Source organism: Sipha flava, unplaced genomic scaffold (genome assembly GCF_003268045.1).
Source record: "Sipha flava isolate LNK unplaced genomic scaffold, YSA_version1 200_pilon_pilon, whole genome shotgun sequence".
NCBI classification, from domain to species: Eukaryota; Metazoa; Arthropoda; class Insecta; order Hemiptera; family Aphididae; genus Sipha; species Sipha flava.
Window position 1 is genome coordinate 390,461 of NW_020272785.1, and position 26,281 is coordinate 416,741.

General features: G+C 27.5%; 1 protein-coding gene across 1 annotated transcript; it reads right to left on the reverse strand.

The window, feature by feature from the left end:
• Window positions 1–113: 113 nt before the first annotated feature.
• Window positions 114–26,197, reverse strand: LOC112682230 (mutS protein homolog 5-like). Its single transcript, XM_025552749.1, has 18 exons — window positions 26,108–26,197; window positions 20,578–20,701; window positions 20,393–20,464; window positions 20,246–20,325; window positions 15,627–15,781; window positions 10,342–10,865; window positions 9,814–9,876; window positions 9,232–9,303; window positions 8,946–9,075; window positions 8,688–8,884; window positions 8,562–8,607; window positions 8,221–8,362; window positions 1,812–2,034; window positions 1,603–1,752; window positions 1,307–1,537; window positions 1,094–1,243; window positions 955–1,028; window positions 114–362 (listed from the first exon to the last, which is right to left on the reverse strand). Coding segments are annotated over exons 1-18 (2,541 nt in total). The 5' UTR covers window positions 26,110–26,197; the 3' UTR covers window positions 114–256.
• Window positions 26,198–26,281: the final 84 nt, after the last annotated feature.

Below are 26,281 nucleotides of genomic sequence, written 5' to 3' on the forward strand. Positions count from 1 at the left end.
GTTTTTTATATTTATACAACTTTTTAATTGGAATTATTAGAATATTATATTAGTGAAACATTCTACAATACAATCCCGTCCAATGTTCTATGTAGTTAAAATATTATTACTATTATTATTATGAAATAGAGTTAAGTTTGAATTTAATTGCATATGTTATTATTCCAATTGTTTATACATTTTATAATATTATTTATGTTGTTAAAGTTTGAATAAGGTAAATATAACAAAAGTAATTAACTTTACATGAAATATTTCATGGATATCTTATGTTTTCCAAATCACTCAACAGACTTTTATATGTACTATTTGTGATTTTGTCTTGCATAAGGTCAAGCACTTTTTCAATAAACTGTTTTCTTCTGAAAAATAAAAATAAATTATTCATTAATAATATATACTTATAACACCCAATTTGCAAAATATGTTATCAAATAAGCAATAGAATTTAAATATCTAATAATAAATCATAGCAATAAATTGAAATTAAAAAATGCTTACAAAGATTGTAGTTCAGCATTTTTTATTATATTTCAGCAAAAATTTGAGTGCCCACTTTCTAGTGTAAGATATATTTTACATTTCGCAGGTATAACTTGTAATGCGAGCAAGGGATTAGATTTTAAAATCTATCTATATATAAATATAATATATATATCTAATTTACTAAATACTATGCTTTTAAAATAATAAATATATAAAACAGTTAAAATAATAAAATAAAATTGATAGTCTTAAGGTATATTTAAAAGATTATAAGGAATGTAATTTACTAATATGTTGATAGAATAGAATATACAGTATAACCTTTATTAATAGCCTCCTTTAAGGTTGGATTTATTTAAATTCTCTAGCAAAATTATATACTATGTAATATTATAAAATATTTTGCTCTCTTGAAATATTTAATTAAACACAAAAATAAAACATTTAAATAGTATTAAAAATAATTACCTAATAAATAACTTATATCTCAAATTATCAATCATTGGATTAACACATTCTTCATTTTGAAGTAACTGAAGAACCTGATATAAATTTTTAATTTATAATATGTGTAATAATTAACTGCTTAGTAAAAATTATTTTATACCTGAGTAGCTCTTTGAACAATACACATTGGCAATCCGTTTAAGGCTGCAATACTGTGTGCCATACTAATATTTTGATCCTCAATTTTATCAACTACTTTAAATAAGCATATTATTTTGGAATTTTCTATCTTGTGACTCATGATTAAATACTAAAATACGCCATTTTGAAAAAAAAAATGTTTCAACATAAAATTTTAACAACTATAACTTACTTTTATATTATGATATAATATATCTTTGTTTACTATTTGGCAAAGAAAATTTGGCAATGAATGAAAATGTGTTGAAATTAAGACATGCGGTAACAAATTCAATGGTCTTTGTAAAAAATGACTTATACTTGCGAGTAGTAAAGCTAATCCATTAATTTCAGAAGTACCTTTTCCAAATTCATCTAATATTACAAGAGATTCACATGTTGATTCATTTAATGCCTCCGACATCTATTAGTATTTAAATTATTATTATTATATTTATTTTACATGAATTGTATTTTAAGTGTACTGACTTGTTTTAAATCAATCATAAAAGCTGACATTAAAGTGCTTACAGATTCAGTTGATTGGATTCTTGTGTGAATATGATCTAATACACTAATTTCCATGTATTCTGCAGGTACATAACATCCAATATGACATAAATATGATATTAGTGCTACCTATTAGTACAAACAAATAATTATAGAATATCTTAGAACAAAGTTCATAAACTTCAAACCTGTTTTAAGTAAATACTCTTTCCACTTGAATTAAACCCTGTTATAATTTTAACAGGTTGATTAAATTTTGAAGAATTATAACTGTTAGGTATAAAATTATCCACATATTTTTCTTGCAAAATGTGTCGACCATTGACTATATTTATTTTACAACATTCTTTTGGGAGTATTATAGGTTTTATTAATTTTAAATCTTGAGCAACATCTGCAAAACCTATTAAACTTAACATATTCAATATTTAGTGACTTATTTAATTTAATACTAAATAGACCATAAAAAATGTATTAATTTTTAATCAGTGCTCGAAGTGGAGGGGGTGATACGGAGGGATGGCATCCCTCTACTTTTTTGTATTTACAGTTTTTATCCTTCTACTTGTTTTGTCTAGAATAACGCATTCCTCCTAAGACTTGTATTTTAAAATGATATACTTTTCATTTTTATATTTATATTATAAGACCTTTTTTCTTTCAGTGTAAATAATTGTTTTTAACATTCAGGCCCGGGCGCCCGACTAATTTGTTGTTTAGTATAAGCCGTTTCGCAACTCGCATTATACCCGTATTTAGAGCCATAGACTAAGATAATATACTTTATGTGAACTATAAAAAAAAAAAGTATATTATAGGTACACAAGGTGTGAAGAATGTTATGAAGATATCAGAAATCCTGAATTATAAGGCATCCCTTTACTTATCTTGAGCCATTTCGACCACTGTTTTTAATCATTATTAATCATTTAGATGCATACAAAAATTTAGTATAACTCTTTTTAACATAGAAAAAAACTTTAAAGTTATACGTCTGTATAAACATATTTAGAATATAAAAGTATTGTTTGGACCGGGAGCATAAAATTATAGTTGACCCCGGTTACCGATTTGCGTGCCCACTTTCCCAACGACCGATTAGCGGTGAGTATACTATACACCAGGGATGACAAACCTTTTTGTACCGGCGTGTCAAATAAAACTTTTGGTTGGATTTTGTTTTCCCTGCGTGTCAACTAGTTTGATAACCCTTTTTCGTACTTAAAATTCCTACATTCATGGTTTGAATGGTAAAAAACAAGTCAAATATTTCATTATCAAATAAATTAAATATAATAGATACCAAAAGTATAAGTAACACGTAAGTATTTAAAAAAATTTAATTTATAAAAAATATAAAATGGTTACACATGCATTTTTAATGAGAAATTTGTTCCTGCATTTAATTAGCTAATGAATCAATTCTTGGACTGAAATTGGTTAATTTTAGTTGAACACATGCTTCACTTAAATCTGTTCCAAGACGATTCCTTACAGTTGACTTAATAAAATTCATGGAAGAAAAAAGCTGCTCACACTCATAAGTAGATCCAAATATTATCAATAAAGAAAGAGCTAGTTTTTTCATAGATGCAAATTAATTTGGAAGACTTCCACTCATTGAGAATCAAATTCTCCTAAAAAATTCCTACCAATTTCATGATGATTATTTACCAGCTCATTATTCAAATTAATAAATTTATTTCGCCAAATATTACTTCCCTGAAATTCTATTAACTCCATTTCTAAATTTTCAATACTTAACTACTCAACAAAATTAAGTTCAAGTTCGTCAAGTGTAATATTATGTGGATTTATTAAAAATTCTAAAGTTGCATCTAGATGACGAAATTGGGAAAATCTGCTTGAAAATAATTTGTATGCATTTTTAGTATTTTTACCTATTTTGTTATTATTAATTGCTTTTTCAAATGAGGAAAATATTTCAAGTTTTCATTTTGTAGATATTTACAAAAAATTTCAATTTTTTTTTCAAAAATTTTATTTTTATGAAATATAGTTAAAACTGACCTCGGTCTTGGAGTTTTTTTATTTAAATCATTATAAATTGCAGCAAAATCTGTGAAAAACATCAAATCATTCAACCAATTTAAATCAGTAAGCCCTGGATAATCTTGAGATTTGTCCAACAAAAATAAACGTACTTCTTCCAGTAATTCAACAAATCAATGAAGAACTGGCCCGTGACTCAACCATCGGACACTGTTATACCTAAGAAGACCAGAGTATTGCAATTCGACTTCTAATAATTAGACAAACTGTCGATTGTTTAGAGCTCGAGATGTTATGAAATTGACAATTTTTGTAACAGTTTCCATTACTTTTTGAAGCGATTTCATACTATATTTTGCACACAACGCTTCTTGGTGTATAATACAGTGAAAGTTGATGATAGGATGTGAAATTTCAATGGAAAAAAGTTTAATAAATCCATTGTGTTTACCAACCATATTTGGAGCGCCGTCAGTAGTTATTGAAACAATATTTTGAATATTGATTTTTAAATTTATAAACTCTTTATGTATTTCATTCTTAATGTCACGACCAGTTGCTTTAGTAGAAATAGTTATTAATTTTATTATTAATTCTTCTTTCATATTATTCACTCTAATAAATCGAACAAAATCTGCTAAACGACCCTGAGAAGTTACATCTGTACTTTCATCGAAAGAAATCGAAAAAAAGTCTGCTAAAGCTAAATCAGTTTGAAGCTGATTTGATATATCACCACTCATACATAAAATTCGTTCTTTAACAATATTTCTACTAATAGGTAAATCTTGAATACGTTTTATTATTTCATTTTTATTCGCAAAATCATGAAATAAAGTATTTGATGTTATTAAAAAACTTCTTTTATGTATTCTCCATCGGAAACTGGTTTACCATGCTGTGTAATACAGTGGGATATAGAAAAACTAGCAGCTATTAAATTATTATTTGATTTAAACGCAGCTTTGAAATTATTTGATTGATTTTTAAAACGTTTCAATTTTAGCGAAATTAATTCCAACTTTTCTTCAGTTGATAAAGAAAATATGCCCATATGAATTGTTTCAAAATGTCTTTTTACATTAAAACTGCGACTAACTACTGTTTCATTACATAAACAACATAACGCTTTATTATTTTTTTGAACTACTCTTTATTTACGATCCATTGTTCGTGAAATGTTTCCCACTTTTACTTTTTGACATCATTTATTAAAAAATATGACCTTTAAATTATTATAAAAATAACACTCACCAATAATGAAAACTGCCAAAACGATGCATTCAAACTAATCAAAGGCAACGATCAAATTTAACACATGAAACACATTCGATTCGACTAATGAGTAATAACAAACGCTAGCCGTGGACCAGTTTTAAACGTTATATCCATTTTATAAATATACACCTAATAAAGTACTTATCAAATAAGATTTTGTTATTGAAAAGTAATAAAATTAATAGTTGTTGAGCAGTGTAGATATTCAATTCAATGCGTGTAGGTATAATACCATAAACTTATTATTTCATTTTTGTAATCTCAATTTAATTTTAGTTTACATCCCGTGGTTTTTGATGACAAACTTTTACACGGTTGCGTGTGTCATTAAAATAGTTTACGCGTGTCATAGGTTCACCATCTCTGCTATACACTGTATGGTCTATTCCAAATAAAGCCAGGTTCACACTACGCCGTGACGTGTATTTTACCAGACCGTGTGCTTTGAAAATGTGTGATACAAATATATATCTTATGGCAGTGGTTTCCAACCGGTGTGCCGCGAACACCCTTTAAATGTGCCGCAATAAATCTATAAATTGTTTTATAAGTATTTATTTACTAACTTATTATTGATATTCGATATGAAAACTAATCGAGCTAATCGTAAATACATATAATATTATTTATTATAAGTATGCCCGTCTCGATCGATTGATTGTATTAATATGTTTCACAATAAATAACCCTTTAATAAAGTAGATTGTAAATAGTATACATACATATGTATATATAAAAAATATGGTTCACATAATTTATGGATTGGCGTGCCGCGAAAATTTTGGTTACATATTTTCGTAGTTTTCTTATTAGATATAAAATATTTTCATAAGTTTCAATAAATAATTACTGATGAATATTAAATTATATCGTAGACAATATGTATTATATTATTATTAGACCTCCGAACTTAATGCACTCAAAAAGTACTAAATATGCATGCACTTATACGCTTAAAAAAGTACAAATATGCTTCAAAAATATGCACTTAATTTTTTTTTACCACAAAAATGTTCATAAAGATATTTTATTGAATATACTCGTACATAACAGTACAAATGTTGTTAGTATATTATACTAAGCTAAAGATAATTTTTAGGTATAAATATATAAGATAAAATAAAATAAACAGTTTGAAATTTAAAATTTTCTTTCAAAATTTTCCCATTAGGTTTTTCATAGTGTCATGAAAATAATTTCAAGGTTACTTAGCAATAAATTGAAAAACCCAGTAAAATCATGCAAATGCAACACCTTCCGAACCCTTTGTTATTATGAATATTGTTCTCATAGAATATTAAATTATTACTATTAAAATCGGTAACCACATGTTCAAAAGTTGGATAAAATCAACTTCACGGTATCATATGGTTAGTAAGGTAACTTGTGATTTATTATACAACATACCTTGATGTAACAATATAGTTCAGCTAATCAGAAGTAATTATTTTAGAAGACACGACACGGCACGGTGTAGTGTGAACCCGGCTTTAAGCATGCATATTTAGTACTTTTTAAGTGCATTAAGTTCCGAGTCCTAATAATAATATGATACATACTGTCTTCTATATAATTTAATATTCATCAGTTATTATTTATTGAAACTTATGAAAATATTTTATATCTAATAAAAAAAACTGCGAAAATATGTAACCAAAATTTGATAGCATCACCATAAGATACATATTGGTGTCACACATTTTCAAAGCTCATGGTCTGGTAAAATACATGTCAGGATGTAGTGTGAACCCGGTTTAAGTCTGGAAGAAATCACGCATGCAGGTCCGCTGTGATTGGCTACGGATTCGGCATGCGTCGTGATCGGTCGGCGGCCGAAGCTCGCCGCCGTGTATATAGAGTGTTAAATTAGTGTATACGCGGAGTACGTTGTCAACAGGTCTTAGGCACGCGAAGTGGTGATGGTTTAAAAATACAGTCAGGCTGTATACAACCGAATCGTCGACAACAGTGATCGCCACCGGTAGATCACGTGATATATCTGCGCGAAACCGGATGCGTTTTCGTCGTACATTTTTCCAGACTTATTGGAATAGACCAGCGGTTCTTAAACTTAAACTGTGGTACGCGAAAGGCCGCATGGTGGTAGAACGGAAATTAAAAATTCAATATTTAACTCATTTATTAATTTAAAAACACTAATGAATTTGTAATAATAAATAAATAATTATTTTATTTTAGTATTTTACTGCCTTTTTATTTAAAATGAATAAATTTAACTATGTGAAGTTTGTATGGTTCTATTTTTAATCATTAATGGTACGTGACTAATTGATAATATACTCATATGGTACGCGAAAAAAAAAAGTGTGAGAACCGCTGGAATAAACTATAATAATAGGTACCTAATAGCTCAATCAGAAGTGTTCGGGAACGCCTTACAAAACTGTTGAGCTATGTGGTGGTATGAGATATGGTGTGTAAGGTGTGTTTTTGTTGGTGTGTGCTTATAAATATGGAACAAAAAAAGATAACTAAAAATAATGTAAAAATGTAATAAAATGATAACTATGTTGCTGTATATTATAAAATAGAAATAATAATAAGAATCGGCCCTTCCGCCGGCCCAACAATAAATAATAATGTATAAAATAATTAGGTAATAACAAATAAACAATCCACAGCCACATAGACGATTCAATTAAATAATAATAATAAATGACTCTTTGCCCCTCAAAAACAATACAATTAGCGATTAGCGCACGTTTAAAATATAATGGTAAAATAATTACAAAATAATAATAAATCAGCGATTTGCGCCTACAAAACAATAATAAAATGGCAATTTGTGCACACGTTTTAAATATAACTAAAAATCATAAAACGGCGATTCGTGCACGCAAAACTATATCTTTCTTGGACGGTGGTTTTTGCGAGAAGAAAAAATAAATCGCATACGAAAAATGACAATAATACATACACGACACGGACTTTTCGGTTACATAACACACGATTACGGACAACGATAAACAGATAGTAATAATAAAATAAAATAAATATAAATTAATTAACATGCAGTGATTGTGTGTGTACGCTTATCGGCCGTTGACGGGAAATTTAGGCAGCCGACGTGGAGGCATAATGATAAATATTATTTCTTAGAGCGAACAAATATGTTCAATTTAATTATGACGAAATTACATGATTTTTAAAATCAGTATTTACAAAAAAATTAGCAATTGCATCATGAAATTTGGTTTTTTAACATAGATTAACAATAACATATTTATAAATCAACTGTTCAAGAAAAACATTAAGCAAATAGATTTAAAAATATTAAATACATACCAATCTAGTTCAGCAATTAATTTTAAAATTACATATAAATCTCCTATCCAATGTTGTGTAATAAGTTCACTTAATTTTATCATAATTTGAATTTCTTCTTGAATAATATTAGATTCAATTTGTCCATAAATCTTATCTAGTTCTATAAAGATGTCTTTATGTAATTTTATCATCTTATTAGATTGATAATTAATAATTATATGCATATATATGTATATATAAAATTATAATAATAATAATAAATTTAATTAAAATTATTGTATTAAAATTTAATTGTAGGTGTTAAATGGTTATGTATCATATGTTTAGATAATAGGTAATTAAAAATATAGAATACAAACCATAACATCGTGACGTTTTGTAATATACATTATTTGTCAATCGAAACTAAAATAAAAAGTTACATAGTATTTACAAAAAGTATAAATATGTACTATAGAAAATTATTTAGAATTAATAAAACATACCTTAAATTCCAAATTATGGATTTCAAAATCATTTTCAGTCATTTCATCAGAAGGCTTCCAAAATGGAAGACACAATAAAAATCCAATTTCTGGCATTTTGCGAATGGAACACTTACCAATGTATGAAGGCAAATCTTGTAGTTCTTGTAACGTTATTTCATCTAATACTTCGGTAATATTATTGATTTTTGATTTTTCTAGGAACAAAAAATCAACTATGAGTAACAAGTATTTAATATTAAATTATTGTTAGTTTACTTTCATCGAGTTCTGGTACGAATCCAAGTTTAACAATAAATTGATCTTTTATAGTTGATTGTTCAAAATCAATTATACATGACATAGAGTTAATCATGGTGTATAAACTATCTTTCAATATATTTTTAATCTGTAATTAATTATATTTTACTATAGCTTTAGCGCCCTTAAACTGGAGTTATATTTTTCAAAAAATTTAAGTGGTTATAGTTATAAGTTATAAATAAAAAAATAGTAACCAGTGTTATAACATATAACACTGATTACTACTTTTTAGCTAACCTACCTTTCTAAAAAATATAATTTCTTCAGAATATCTTTCACATATTTCTCCAATTGTTACAGCATTTATAACTGTCTGAAATTTAATAATCATAAATTTCTTTTTTGTTTGTATTTATTAATTTATTCAAAATATTCATAACATTATGTATGAGCATTTTTAAAACAATAACTATTACCTCCCATTACTTATGGTTTATAATGTAAAAAATGAAAAAAAATATTTTTGATGATTTCAGTTAAAATATTAACGATAATAAATAATGATGTTATTGAAGTTTGATAAATTTAACCAGTGGGTTTTTTTTTAAATTTTTTCTGAAGTGGGGGTCTTTTACATTATCTTATAATATATGAAGACAAAAATGTTTAACCTATTAATAATTTAACAGTCTTCAAATGTAATTAACACTAATAAAAAAAACATAGCATAGCATTTTAGTTAAAAGATAAAATAAATAAAATATATATACTTATATATCAGAACTCAAACGCGTGACCTGGGGGGAGGGATCCGGACCCCTTTAGACCCCTTCCCCCGTAAAACCAGCATTAAATTTAACTAATATGAAAAATATATATTTACTTGATATAATAATTTCCACTGATATATTGAAGCATTACCTCCATTAATTTTCACCATAGCAGACTAAAATTATTATAATAGAATTAGAAACAATTGTTTTTTTATATGTAAGTAGTTTACAGTTTTCGTCATTGCCTGTATGCAATATTGAGAGAGGCTAGAACTGTATCCAATGCTACACTCGGAAGATTTGGCATATGGAAAGTGAAGTTTTGGATTTCCTATCTATAAAATTTAGCCATATATTATGTATTTAATAAATACATTTTGCATGGAATAAAAAAAGATTTTGGAAATAGGCAAAGCCTTTTATGGATACTATTTATACCTTAAAATGTTATTTTTGAACCTACTGGAATAATATTTTACGGACGTTCCTATCATTACGTTTATGATTATAAACTTAAAATTGTAATATACATATAAAAAATGTACATTTTAAAATTTACAATACTTTGTTTTGTTATACCTATTCAAAATATTTAATTATTTAGCAACTAAATTAGTAAACCTTAATATATTACTTACTAACACACAACGACAGCGTTTGATACAATTTATCAATGAGTGGATTACATTTTTGTTGCACGGTTTTATGCAAAATTCTATTACTTCATGTCTATATTTTAGCACGCTAAGATTTTTGGTTGGTTGTGCTAAAATATTCTTTAAATATTTAGAACCTATAATTGAATTACATCTGTTTAATAAACTATAAATGCTTGGACCTTCTTTAGTTGAATTTTTAGTCCATTTGTATGCAGATGGGTGTTCACGAGCCGAAAATATTTGCAATGATTCGTATGTACTAATACCAATCCAAACCAAATCATCCATGTTAAGAATTTTTAATGACATTATGGAGAAGTTATTTGGCAAATTTAATTTTGCCACCGGTGTATCTAGGAAATATAATAATGCACCTAATGCACATACACCTAATTCTCGAGTGAAATCAACTAAACTACGTATATAACGTTTTCGCGAGTCTTCGTTTTTAGGTGCAGAAGCCAATGGCATGGATAAGACTAATTGCTCACAAGTCTTAAATTCTAAAAATAATAATACAAATAAAATTAAAATCTCCTATAAATATATATTTGCGTATTATTTATTCATTTTTAAACTATAAAGACATTTAAATTAACTTTAAAAATATTTTCCAATAAATCATAATTTAAGTTTAATAGAAATCCTAGCTTGAATGATGTTTCATTGTTGGGTTAATGATATTGTTCTATTGATAATTTAAACTTGAAACCAATGTTCTATGGCTCTCAAAAAACCAATTCTGAGTGAAAGAGGTTGGATAGATCAGTTTTTATTTTTAAAGATATTTGATATAGCATTAGAAACAAATCTTTCAATGAGGTAGGTTCACCTTTAAATTTTCTAACTTTATGAATAAAACGGTATATATAGAAAAATATCGTATCACAGTATTTGTTACCATACTCCTTCAAAACAGCTTAATCGATATATATTTCTTTGGATAGAAATTAAACAAGCGTTATTCCCTGACCAATCACCTATTGATCATCACGACATTACAGCAAGAGTCTTCAGTCAAAAGTTTAAATCTTTAATGGATTTAATTGTTAAACATTGTGTGTTTGGTGGGACATGTTGCTGGATGTATTCTGTAAAGTGGCAGAAACGTGGATTCCCGCATGCACACACTTTGATTTGGTTGGTTGAAAAAATTAGGTCAAATGAAGTTGATGAAGTCATATAAGCTGAAATTCCTAATGAACAAGTAGCCCTGGCTCGCATGAAGTAATTATCAAAAACATGATACATGGTCCATGTGGAACACATAATCAAAATGCAACGTGTATGGTAAATAGTAAATGTTTAAAGCCCTATCCATGGACATTAATATTCGAAACAATTACTGGAAATGATGGTTATCCACTCTATCGTCGGCAATCACTAGCAGACAATGGATGATCAACAATTGTCAAAGTAAATCAATAAGATATTGAAATAGATAATCGTTAGATTGTACCATATTCACCGATCTTATCAAAAACTTTCAAAGCACACATCAATTTTGAATTTTGCTATTAAGTAAAATCTATCAAGAACATATGTAAACATGTAACTAAAGGAAGTGATATGGTTGTGATTGGATTTGGTGTAGAGAATTCAAATGATAAAATAACCCAATGCCAAATGGGCCGGTATGTTAGCAGTAATGAAGCATTTTGGCGAATTTTTTCTTTTCAAATTCATGAAAGACACCCCACAGTTGTTCACTTAGTCGTGCGCTTAGAAAATGGATAGAGTGTATTTCACAGCTCAGAATGCAGTACAGAGAGACATCTACTATCTTGATCATTCTTTTTAGAGACGTGCCTCACACCTTTCGAGATGAGATCATTTCGCACAAACACTGCTATATTCTAAAATGCCAAAATATTATACTTGGAATCAATCAAAAAATAAATATATGTGAAGATAACAAGGAAAACCAGTTCCAGGTTACCCAAGTGTATATTCAACCGATGCAATTGGTCGAATTTATTCCGTTCATCCAAAATCAAGCAATGATGAATGTTTTTATTTACGGTTGCTATTAGTCAATGTGCGTGGCCCAACATTATTCCAACATTTATGAACAGTTGATGGAGAATTGTGTGGATCTTACACAAAAGCCTGTTATCGTTTACTTCTGTTAGAAAACGATACACATTGGGATTAAACTCTCAATGATGCTGTAATTTCATCACAAGCTCATCATATACGAACATTGTTTTCCATTATCATATGTACATGCTTTCTATCAAAACCAATTGATTTGTGGATAAAATATTAAGATAATATGTGACGATATTTTATTTAATATACACAATAGAACAGGGGATCTGAATTTACAAACAAGTGAAGAAATTTAAAATCAGGTATTGATTTCCATTGAGGATATGTGCTTGATGATGTCAAACAAATTATTATGTCAATTGGGGATGGTCACGCCCAATCGCACAAGAACGATGTTTTTCATCATGAATTGCAACGTGAAAATAAATAAAAAATTAAAGAATCTACTGTTAGGTGGTACGAAGTTCGCCAGGTCAGCTAGTATATATACATACATAAGTTAATAAAGTACATAAATACAAGGGCGCCCATATGGGGGAGCAAGGGAGGGACATGTCCCCCCCCCTGGAAAATGTCAAAAATCTTGAAAAATTGTTAACTATGATCAGAATCTATTTATTTAAATATAATTTAAAAATTTAATTTAATATAGTATGAATGTTTGTAATCTGTTGATGAAAAATCGGTTTATTTAGTTTGGCTAATCAGGTTATCAGCTATAAATAACAACAGGCTTTTTCCTTTCTATTCTATGGATAATTATCAATTCTTAAAATATTGTGTATTTCCAGAAATACGGTATGTATATGTGTGTGTACACAACCATAATATTTATATAATATTTGTAAATTAATATTTTAATAAATATAAGTAATGTTTTAAATGTCCAATTTATATTATTAATTAAATAAAAATTTCAATAAATTACTTTTATAGTAAATTGGTTAAATAATTATTATTATTTTATAGTCTTCCAGTTTGATATATATAATGTAAAATTGTAAACCTCTTCCTATATCGTAGGTCATTCCTATTTATGAATAAATTGATAAATTAAAATGTTGTCCCCCCCTTGAGAATTTTTCTATGGGCGCTCTTGCATAAATATACTCCTCTTTTGAGTTATTGTCGAAAATTTAAAAAACTTATAATAAACCCAAATTTTTATAAAATGTTTATAAAATGCTAATTAAAGTATTCATATACAATTTATAGCGAACTGTGATATAAGCATTCAGTGAAAATTTTAAGTTTTTACGATTGTTATATTTTGAGTTACGACGAATAAAAATTCGATTTTGTCAAAATTGGGTTTACAATCTTTTTTATATAGTTTCATATTTTATTTTTCACTTCATGTAGAAATTCAAAGGATGACATGCACTTAATAACTAACTAGGTACATTAAACACGTTAAAAACATTATAGAAAAACAATTAAATAAACAAAAATAGTATTAAAAAAATAAATGTATGAAGGAAACTAAAATGAATTAAATTAATAATGGAATAAATGACAGGAATGGTGCGAGAGTTAAGACGTCGGAGTGGGGAGTGATATTACCAAAATACTTGTGGCAAATTTAAGGGGGACCCGAAGTGCCCACCCCCATTGACCTAAGTTAGATTTTATTAATTCAATAGCGTTAACTATTTATTTAATTTTAATCTATACAATTTTATTTTTTATATTGTTTTGCTCAAACACATTATATGAGAAATTCTCCATAACGCATTACTTATACTCGTATTATGCGGGGATAAAAGCAATTCGTCTTAACGTAGACCGCCCATTCTTGATGTATAACTTTCCCCTCAACCATCGCTATCTTATCATAATTAATTTATGTCACACGATTATATTACAGATTTAATCCATATCTTATATTGGTATTATGGTATATTAAAATGTTAGTAATTGCATGGTCGTCGTCGTAATTCGTATTGTTGTCCGTAGTTTTTGTTTGTAGTTTCGTCTTTAATTGTTCAGTTTTACAATGTTACAAAAGCCTCAAAGTGAAATAAACTTTTTAAAATTAGAAACAAATGACAAAAATAATCCATCTTCAAGTGAAAGTATAGAAAATGTAAGCGTGTTACGACCAGAGTCAGAACCAGCTGCATTTTCTTATTCGTATGTAGTCGATTTTAACAGTCAATATGATACTGCATTTGCTATTGAAGAAAATTCAAATCTAAAAATTCGAAATGAACCAAATATGCTTTACAAATACTTAAGAAACGTGGTCACCTAGATAAAATTATATTTTCCCTGTAAGTATGAATAAAAAAGGTTATAAAGAAGCTTTCAAGTTGAATGGCTAAATAAGCACATCTGGTTAGCTTATAATCGTAATAGAGAAGGAGCGTTTTGTAAAGTATGGGTACTTTTTGGACTCAAGTTTGGTGGGATTGGAGGACAAAGACTTGGGATTTTAAAAGAAATTTCTATGATAAAATACAAAGAAGCTTTACAAGATTTTAAGATACATATGGAAAGAGAATATCATAAAACAGCAATTGTGCGGTCTTTGGAATTTATTAAATGTTTTAAAGGCAAAAAAAAATAGAAATTCCACTGGATAACCAATTAAATGAAACTGCCAAAGAAAATATAAATAAGTTGATTCCTATAGTTAAAATAATTATTTTTTGTGGGGTTTCAAATATTTTTAATTTTTAATGTTTTTAAGGTCATCAACTTCCGAGCCCTAGTTATAACATATTTGGATTTTACCATGACTCATTATCTGTTACAATTTATATTTCTGTAATTCATATTGAAGGTTATTTTTTTTTTGTTTTCCATTAAGTTTATCTTATTTTTTTTAAGAATCTTCTAAAACATGTTTACCCCACCACTCTCCACATGATATGCATCTATAAGCAATAAACTTTTGTCAATAGGCATCCGCATGGCCAATATTGCTCACTAAAATTGATGGATATCGATTCGGTAAATATGGATAATGTGTTTTAAAATGTTTAGCCCTCCCCCCAAAATAAAAATCTCAAATTACGTCTATGAGGGGATCCAAAAAAAAAAAAAAAATTGACTACATTATAACTAGGCACTTATTTATATCTTTTAATTTCATGATTATGATGATTGGAATAATTATGTTGTCGAAATCGCAAGAAGCACGAAAAAAAAACCACGTAATGATATACGAGTATACAATATTTTAAGCCATAAAATAATTAAGAACTTACTGAAACATTGTTTCGCCAATATATGTATTTTTTCATCTGATTTATGATCATCGTTGTTAGTTGGACTAGAATATGTATTTATTTTGCCTGTATGAGCTAATTGTTTAATTATTTTTAAAAATGTTCCGTCTTGTAAATTACATACTACAACATTTCTATAATTTAAAAGTATTTTTTCTATTTAACAATTGTATTATAAGTTACATAACTATTGCATACAAGCAGTGATGACGCGTAATTTATTTTCCTATGAAGCAGTTACGTATAGCGAGTACTTACCCAAAATCAAAGTTATAGATTCAGATACATATATATTAAAATTAACGGGTCCAAAAATAAAATATATATAATAATATTGTATATCAAATGTGCAAATTATGTATTAAACTTTTATGTCACATAACACTATCTAACGTACGTTAGAAACCTAACCCCAGCCCCCCCCCCAATTTTTAATTTTGCAATTTTTTTTGCGTCAATAATTAGTGCTCAATTGTTGCCAATTCCTGCCATATTTTCAGAATTCCTGCTGTACCAGTTTTTCCAGAAAGTCGAATTTTCTACGGGTGGGTATGTCATTATTAGGGTTAGGTAGTTGTAGGGAATTGCATATTGTTTTGTATGTTCCCAATTTATAGTAGATCAAACTAGAAATCTGAACTATACAATGGTGAGTTAAGAGATTAAAAATTGAAAATGCATATTTTGTCAATTTTAGCTAAAAAAATGCATGTATCATTGATTTTGCACTCGTATTAGGTATGTATAGGTATTTCATATTTTTTTAAAAAAAATGTTAAGAATTTTAAAATTTTATTTTCCTCGTCTGTATATTTCTATTAATATTGAATACTCAGTGGTGTTTTGGAGGGTATACGCGGGTATACGACGTATAGCCGTGAACCATCATGGTGATTTAGCGTATACTTTATAAAAGTAACACCAATACGGTCGTATACCTACTTCATAAATAGAAAAAAAATCCATAGATATTATCGTCGAACTATATTCATTAGGTATCAAATTATAATATCTACAAGCGGCCGTTGACGTTTCTATACAAGAATATACTAGATAGTGTGGCCATTGATTAAATAAACATAGATAGCCCACGCAATGATAAATATTGGAAACACTTAAAATTTCTCAAATGGAGCTAGAATTGTAGTAGTAATGGATTCCTGATAACTGAATTCGCTGGCGTTCCATATAAACATTTGTAATCTCCAATTTATTGCTATCCGTGATCAATGTTGATACATTGCTGATAAACTATAATCAATTTTAACCGTTGTTATTTATTCCTTTTTATTATATAGGTTCTGTTAAAGTGAATTGTATATATTTTATATGTTTTGTAGTTACCTATTTGACTATTACATGATTATGCTTTTATTTTACAATAATTGTAAATAAAAAAAATAAATATATTATAAATATATAAATAATATTATATTTTTTGCCTTTAAAATCGGGAAATTATTGAATTTTCTATAGAAGCTTTAAATACTTAGATAAATCAAGAAATAATGTGGGATAAAATTAATACACATTTTTTTTTTTTATATTAAAGTTTATACTTGTGAACATGAGATCCAGAAAAGACTTGAATACTCGCGAGCGTCTTTTTCAGTGATAAAATGTGATAAGTCATGATCCTAATGAATACACAATAGTCATTGTCATAAATCCTTAAATACGCGTATACCCTCTAGTTTTTTTGCCAAAACACCACTGAGAATATCTATATAATATTCAAAATTATCAACGAAGAAATTTATTGCCATAGTTACAGTCAACAATTAATTTAATAACAACGACGTGCTACGCATTTCGTCTATTACGCTAAAATATCGAAATATTTATGTTAAGTACTTTTTATCTTATCGTCAAAATGCCAACCAACTATACATTTTTTCCATTATAAATAGTTTTTGTGTATATTATTAATTATTAACAACATCAGATAATATTTAATGTATTTGATGTGGTAATTAAGGGCGGATTTCCCATTAGGCACTGTAGACTAGCTACCTAGGGCGGCAAAATTTGGGGGCGGTAAATTCTGTAGGGTTTTATTAAAAAATATAAAACGTATGAAAAAAATTCGAAAATTAATTGCTTCATATTTACGAAAAATGATTGTATAATAATGTGTGCATTTTGTTAATATTTTTATATTTATTTTGGTTCATTACAATTTATAATCATTAATAATGACTCTTTATAAATAAAAACAACTGTACAGAAAACAGTTTTTGATAATACTATGTTCAAGTTAAATCCGGATATCCGGATAATTCAGATATTCGGATTTAATGCCCATCTCTAAAATCTGGATTTGACAAATCCGAATAATTCGGATTTTTTAAATCCGGATAGGCCCATCACTAGTATCCACAAAAGTTGAAATTCCAAGTAAGCGATTATACATTATTACATATTTTACATATTTTGTAAACAATAAACACGTATAATTATTTTTAATAAACTTGCATAATATTATAACAATTATAAATAAATAATAATAATAATATTAATTATGATAATGATTATTTAAATTTTTAGATTATAATTAAAATAATAGGTAATAATAATTAAAAAAATATAACGAAGGTATTATTTTAAGTGTATTTTAAATTATAGCATATTGTTTTGAGTTCAATATTAGTTTCTTTATTCTTATTTTCCATAAAATATTTTTATTTTTATTTTAATAAAATATCGTTTATTGAATATTTACAATCTATACTATTATATGTACAATGAGTACATTTGATGGAGGAATGATAGTGATGGGACGGTGAAAAGGGAAGCTCACAGTAGAGCTATCTTTATAAAATATTTACAAAATTTATTTCGTATTTATTATTTATTTTGTACTTTTTCTTTTTAATTTCTTTTTATTTGACATTTTTTATTTCTTTGTAGCATAGTACTTAAACAAGGTATTTTCATAAAGTATTGCGTTATTTGAGTCCATTTTTAAGAATGTGCTACATTCACAACAAACAACCATTAACTTGGGTCATCAACTTGAAAATAATCGAAAAATAGTTACGTCTACAAATCGTCCGCCCGCAACTAGGATACTCGCTCGCGCGCGTTGAATATCGCGTCGCCCGCCCACTCGCCCGCTCGAAAAATCGCGTTCACCTGACGCACCGTTATTTTTATCGGATATTGTTGTCGCCGAAATTTCGGGGAAAAATAAATACCCAGACTGCCACACTATATTACTAAATCGACTATATATATATATAAATAATCCTAGGCTGTTGTTATGAAAATCTGTTTTTATTTACATTTAGTGGACATCCATTGACATTTTTTCAAAGTAGACTAATTAATAAAAGCTAAAAAATTGTCTAAAAATTCAAATGGATGTAGGTATATATGTCTATATATTTAATATTTAGATTAGGTATTTTGAAAGGGATAATATAACTTCTTCACCTATTATAGGGGCGGCAAATTTTTGACGCATATAGCCATAAAAAAGATAAATCTGCCTTCGGTTGTAATTTATTATTCAGTTTTATAATATACAATTTTAAACCGATTTCTATTAAAATTAAAATTGAAACGATAATTTGTCCATATTTCTCACACTAATAAATACAAGTATAATACTTAAACCCCCTTTAATGTAATAGAATTATTATTGCTGTCTTATTTGATAACATTAAACTACATTCTACGACTATGTTTAGCTTGTATTTGGTTTCTTTATATCAATTGCATACTGCATTTATTTAAACTATTTCAACAATAACAAAACCCACTATGATAAAAGTTTATTAATAGTCCATAATAATATCATTGTTTAACCATTTTACATTATTTTGTCCAAAGAAAATCATGAAGATTTATATTCATTATAAATACAGTTGATCATTATACAACTTATATGAAAAGAGGATGTAGAAATTTGGAATAGTACGACGATTTAAAAAAAAATTCAGTCCAAGTAAAAGAACAGACGACAGTATCTGTTGAATTTTTATTTTATTCGATTTAAAAATCATTTCAATTAAACTTTTTAAATAAAATTTAAAAACTTTTTTGTAGATTTTATTAGAGCTGAACATGGATACATAAACTATTAAAAATTTCTGTTGTGTATAGAATAATAATTATTATGGTTCAATTGTTTACAGGAACATAATAAAATAACATTAACGTAAAATTATACGTTTTGACAAAATATGTGAATATAAGATACACTTAATTGTATTAATATTAAAATATTACAGATGAATCAATATATCAAAATTTAACAATAGTATAAAAAATTGTGTTCTCTGGAGCAATTGTGTTCATAGATACGTCATCCATAAAAAACATACCCACCCATAGAAAATTCAACTTTCTAGAAAAACTGGAATAGCAGAAATTCTGAAAATATTAGTAGGTATCGGCAGGAATTAAGCACTAATTATTGTCGTAAAAAAAATTGTAAAAAGTTAAATTTAAAGTGTGGGTGGGGTTGGGGTAACGTCACTATCTACCCATCCCGTTTCAGTCATGAAGTAGCTGTTTCAATACAACTCCCATCGCGCCGCCACTGCATATAAAAAATATAAATTCTAAATAAAATATCAAAACAGTATACATACGCTGGTCTGACTTGCATAAATAGAGAGTTCAAAATTTTAAAGTCTAAATTACTTTCTAAAACATCGTGCAATATTTGTATCTACATTGTTTCCAAAAATAAAAATGTGTTAATATTGGTAATTTTTTTTATGAAGGTTTCTTATTACTTCAGACAGATTACTATTAAATGATGCGGCTCCCAAGATGCCATTTTTCCAGTAGACAGAAAGAATTGTATCCTAATTTGAGAAAAAATAGCAATAAAGAAAATCTGTTCTTAAATTTGAACAATAGTTAATCCATAATGAATTATATGTATTTAACATTATTTTAATGAACTCCAATAAATTACCGTGACATCAGAGTTAATTACAATATCATTAGATTTATTAATGTTATTTGCAGAGTCGTGATAATAAGAATAATCAACCGACGAAAACTGCATGGAGTTTGAATATGTACTATTACTTGAAGCCCTAAAACATAATGCAAAATCTATAGTTAAACATTATTTTAGTATTTAAAAGTTATTATGTTGTTAATTTCATTGTAATAAAAGAATTATGAAATATATAAATATATATTTTAATATAAAATAAATTCCATAAATGGAATTAATTTATACTTCTACTCCGAAACGATAAAAGCTATAATGACTCTTGGCTTCCAAAACAATTCTTCACACGCCTCGATCTTGAGTTAAATTTCACCAGTTCTGTATATCCATCAGTTGTAGATCTTTCTTTATTTCATTCACTTCTGGGTCGTCCATTTCTTTTTATACTTCCATTCTTGCATTCATTATTTGTTTATGCATTCTTTTTTTGGCTGCATACGAACTGTGTCCCGTGGCAACAATTCCTTCAGAATTGCGTTCCGGTTATTTTTTGAGATCATACTAGTTGCGTCCCGAATTTTTTTTATACCAAATTTTAATAATTTATTATTTTTATTTAACTTGGTTTCTCATTATTATTGTCGAGAGATTTTCGTTTTAATTTATTACATTTATTAATTTAGTCAATCTCATTAAGGCAAGCGCCATGAATACGGAAATAAAAGTACAGATAGGAAACTCCTTATCAACAGAAGCCCAAGTAAGAACATGATTAAGACAAGGAGATGCATTATCGCCCATTTTATTTAACTTAGTACTGGAAAAAGTGGTTCAAAGCACTAGTTGTGAACAAAGGGGAGTACAGATAGGTGAGACAAAGTTTAGTCTTCTGGCGTACGCGGATAATTTAGTGCTGTTAGCGGAAAATAAAGAAGAGCTCATGGAACAAACTCAAGAATTACTTGAGGCAGCAAAAAGAGTTGGTTTAGAAATAAACGTGGAAAGAACAAAGTACATGATAGCTCAGAGGGCGGTTTTGCCGGAGGATATAGACACTCATCTGGAAGTGGGGGCATATAAATTTAGCTGAGTACAGAAGTTCAAGTACCTAGGCACACTTATAACTCAGAATAATGAAATATAAGAGGAGATAAAAGCAAGAATACATGCTGGCAATAGATGCTATTTTGGATTGAACAAGCTGTTTAAATCTAGAATGTTGTCTAAAAGCCTAAAGGTACAACTGTATAGAACACTTATTCGACCAGTGGTGATGTATGGATGCGAAACTTGGACACTCCATAAGATACAACAGAATAACCCCTTAGTATTTGAACAAAAAGTTTTGATGTCGATTTTTGGCCCTTGCATAGATAGGAATACAGGAGAGTGGAGAATTAGACATAATGTGGAGATCAGGGAGCTATATCAGAAACCAAACATAGTCGACGATATCAGGAAGAGACGGCTCTTTTGGGCTGGCCACATATGACGAAAAGAAGGAGCCCTTATTCATAAGATACTATGTGGCTCTCCAGAGGGCGTAAGACCACTTGGTAGACCAAGGTTGAGGTGGGAAGATCAGGTGTCAAAAGACGTGGAGCGGGTTGAACTGGATGCTGATTGGCGAGTTCTAGCGGAGGATAGAGAGGGATGGCATGGCATATGTTTGTCAGTTTGGTCTTAAAGGCCGTAAACTACGAAGAAAAAGAAGAAGAAAATTTATTACTCACGATTTGACGGTTTATTATTTTGTTTTCTTCATAATGATTATGATCAATAACATTTTAGACAACATCGTTGTCTGAGTTTAAATGAATATAAGATTTATACGTTTTTTTACAACACCACAGTTCAATATTATTTTTAAGTACTTGTGGAATCGAAATTTTTACTCATCAATAACAAATAAATTACGTTGTTTTTCAGTGTACGCAGGGGCGTATTAATGGTCGAAAATAAAATAATCCTTCTGCTGCGTGAGAAGTTTCTGGACAGACTAATCTGGTTGCATAGAGTTCAAAGCTACCCACTTCGATCTTGTGACTTGATGCCGTTTGATTTTTTCTTATGGGGATATATTAAATCACGAGTTTAAGATATAATTTTTTATTCAAATTATGCAGAAATATGATTTCTGATGAAAAAGAAACTAATAAAAAAACGAATAAATGAAAATTGTTCATTTCTTAACGATAGGAACGTTAATATAATAAATTTTGTATTTATATTAAAATTTACAAATGGAAATAAAATTGGTTTATTAAAATATAATAATTATTATCTACTAAATACAATATAATCTTGCTATATGTTAAGATTAAAAATAAAAATTTTAACAACAATTATTAGTTATAATTGTTCACGTATATAATTGTACATGTTTGTCTGTATGACAATAATAGAAAATTATTATAGGGTATCTGGGCATAATATTTTTTGATATAATTTTATAATTAATAATTTTTTTAAGAAACGATTGGTGTTATAATAATAAGATGTAACTCTATAATTCAAGTTAAAGTAAATTAAGAACAACTATGCTTTTTTTGTTAAAAAAAAAGTAGAAATTATTAACATTATTTATTGTGTTTGTTGTTATATCTATACATTATGAATCTATGTCACCATTTTACATTTATTTTTATTTTTAAGTAATATTTAAACTTTATAAACAGAGCTAGGAAGTTCTAGCAAATGCATATTTTTCTTGGTTCATCTTAGAACATCCAAAATAAGATACAAATATGTTTCTCACTACTCAGATATCATACACAAAATTTTATCTGCTATTTTTTGCATATTTACGAGTTTTATTGCTATTTTGTTAATTTAGGGTTTATAGTGCTGTTTTTGGGTATACTTTCATATAATGTAAGAAATAATCACATTTTGTTGATAATAATTGTATTTACTTGATTATGTTTTTAAAAAATATTTTAATTATTGGAAATAAATAGACCTCAATAAATATTATTTTATGTTTTCATCGACAACTTGATGTATTAATAGTGACGTCATTGTTATTCCCTTATTATATCATTGCATTAGATTATCAAACATTTTAATAATCTAAGATAATTTCCTAGGTAAATATATAAAACAATTTAAGAATGAGTACATTTTTACAAATATATTTAAATAATTTAACATTTTTGTTAACAGTTTATAATTCAATCAGTGCAGACTGTGTCTAATGAACCCAACAATTTGTAAAATTACGTTTTTTTCAAGTTAAATGCATATTTTTTGATTTTTCGTGCTAATTATAGCGCATATTTTAGAGTTTTTAAGTGCATATTTAAGAGCTAAAAAGTAATATTTTTAGTGCTACAACTTCCGAATCCTAGTTACAAATAACGTTTATTACAATAAATTCATCCAAACTTATTTTAATTTAAAATATCGATTATTATTATAATAATATACTGTATACTGTTTAGTAAATTATATAAATCCAAATTATTATTTTGATACTTAACGGATTATTTAGTATTCTCATAAATTGAAAAATATTTTTTTACGTAAAGGATGCTTTTTATTGAAAATTGATTACCTATAAGATTTTTCGTAAAATTAAATACGTATCATATCATAATTGAGGGGCTTCTTACTATTGCGTCCAACCCTCGACTCCCAATGCGGTTATTGAATTATAGAATAATAATAAATTCATTAACTTATTAATATAGCCTATAGAGCAGCGGTTCCCAAACTTTAACGATAACGAAACCCTTCAGTTATAGTTTGTTTCGTGGAACCTCAATGTCTCTAACCCAATTTTAAAATTATTTATTGAAAAACCAATACTTCAAAAAATGTTTTAAAGATAGTTCATGTTTATTGTTTATTACCAGGGCTCGGAAGTTCTAACAAATGCATATATTTTTTGGTTCATCCAAGAACATCCAAAGTAAGGGTGTATTTGAGGGGGGGGGCGAAGGGGCATTTGCCCCTCATGGCTGGTATTTTTTTTTAATACAATACATTGACTTAAAAAATGTAATGTATAAACAATTAAGAATATAAATTACTAATCTATCATTATAATATGTTATCATTATAACAGAAACATGAGCTGTAGGTAATGAACTGTAAATTATTTTTAAGTTTGTATTGAAGAAAAATTAGTTTCCCTTCCATGGCCTCAACTCAAATACGCCTTTGATCCAAAGCAGTGGCGGATTCAGGATTTTCTTTTTTCTTTTGATGGAGGGGGTGATTGAAAAAATGTGATATTTTTTATAATATTGCAGTCAGTGATTGATAATGAATTAAGATAATAGTAAGTTATATAATACATTAATTTAAATCCAAGACTACTAATTTCTTGTATGAATAAAAATATAAATTATATTCTTTCCTCACTTTAAAAAAAAATCTTTTTCTTAATTTATAAAATTATTGATTTTTAATATATATTTTTCCTGTTTTGGGGGGGGGGTTTAATCCTCCCCCCGTGGATCCACCTCTGATTCAAACGTAAGATACAAATATGGTTCTCACTACTTGTATATTATACACAAAATTTAATTTTGCTATTTTTTTTTGCATAATTACAGGTTTTATTGCTATTTTGCTAATTTAGGGTTTATAGTGCTATTTTCATATAATACACAAAATAATAACTTTTTGTTGATAATAATTGTATTTACTTCTTTATATTTTTAAAAATATTTAATTGGAAATAAATATACCTCATCAAATATTATTTTGTTTTCATTGACAATTTGACGAATTAATAGTTAGTAACGTCATTGTTATTCCCTTATTATATCATTGCATTAGATTATCAAATATTTTAATAACCCAGAATAATTTCTAAAGTAAATATATAAAATAATTTAGTAATAAGTACATTTTTACAAATATATTTAAGTAATTTAGCATTTTTGTTAACAGTTTATAATTAAACCAGTCCAGACTGTGTCTATGAGTCCAAACATTTGTAAAATTACATATTTTTTTTTAATAAATTTATAATTTTTTCAAGTTAAATGCATATTTTTTGATTTTTTCGTGCTATTTATAGCGCATATTTTAGAATTTTTAAGTACATATTTAAGAGCTGGAAAGTAACATTTTTAGTGCTACAATTTCCCAGCTCTGTTTATTACAATTACTACTTTCAATATTCACATATACCAAGCGGATTCCTTGAGATTGTCTCACGGAACCCTTAGGTTCAATGGAATACATTTTGGGAACCACTGCTATGGAGGTCTAAAAACGATAAGAGTAGTTTCTAATAACCTTCTGTCCTGACGTTTACGGCCATCACGTTTTCGCAAATTAAATTAATGATATAAACGTTGGCCAATGTACAAATATTTATAATGATACATTATAGCGTAGGTAGGTACAAATAAAATAATTTGTTGAACTATTCTTACCAATCATTACATTAATAAAGAAACTAATTGTATGATACAATTTTACCAACGTCTAAATTAAAATATACAATTTATTTTTTTACAGACGAGAACACTCATTATTAATCATTCGTAAATTCAATGATTTTATTAATTTGTAGTTATATACTTACATCTGGTTAGATTCTTAGATTATTTTTGTACATATGTCTATGTTTTTGGTTTGTAAGTTTCCCGAAATTCGATAACTGAGTAGCATAAAAAAAAAAAGAATTGCATACAAGTATAAACTAGGACAAAGAAAATAATTTATTTTCAAGTAAAATAACTATTGGTAAACAGTGTTA

Excerpts from the sequence above, each read along its gene's own strand:
- LOC112682230 (XM_025552749.1), bottom strand. Across the intron at positions 8,363-8,561 it reads CAAAACGTCACGATGTTATG|AACTAGATAAGATTTATGGA; the intron begins GTTTGTATTCTA and ends ACATCTTTATAG. Across the intron at positions 1,029-1,093 it reads TTGTTCAAAGAGCTACTCAG|GTTCTTCAGTTACTTCAAAA; the intron begins GTATAAAATAAT and ends AATTTATATCAG.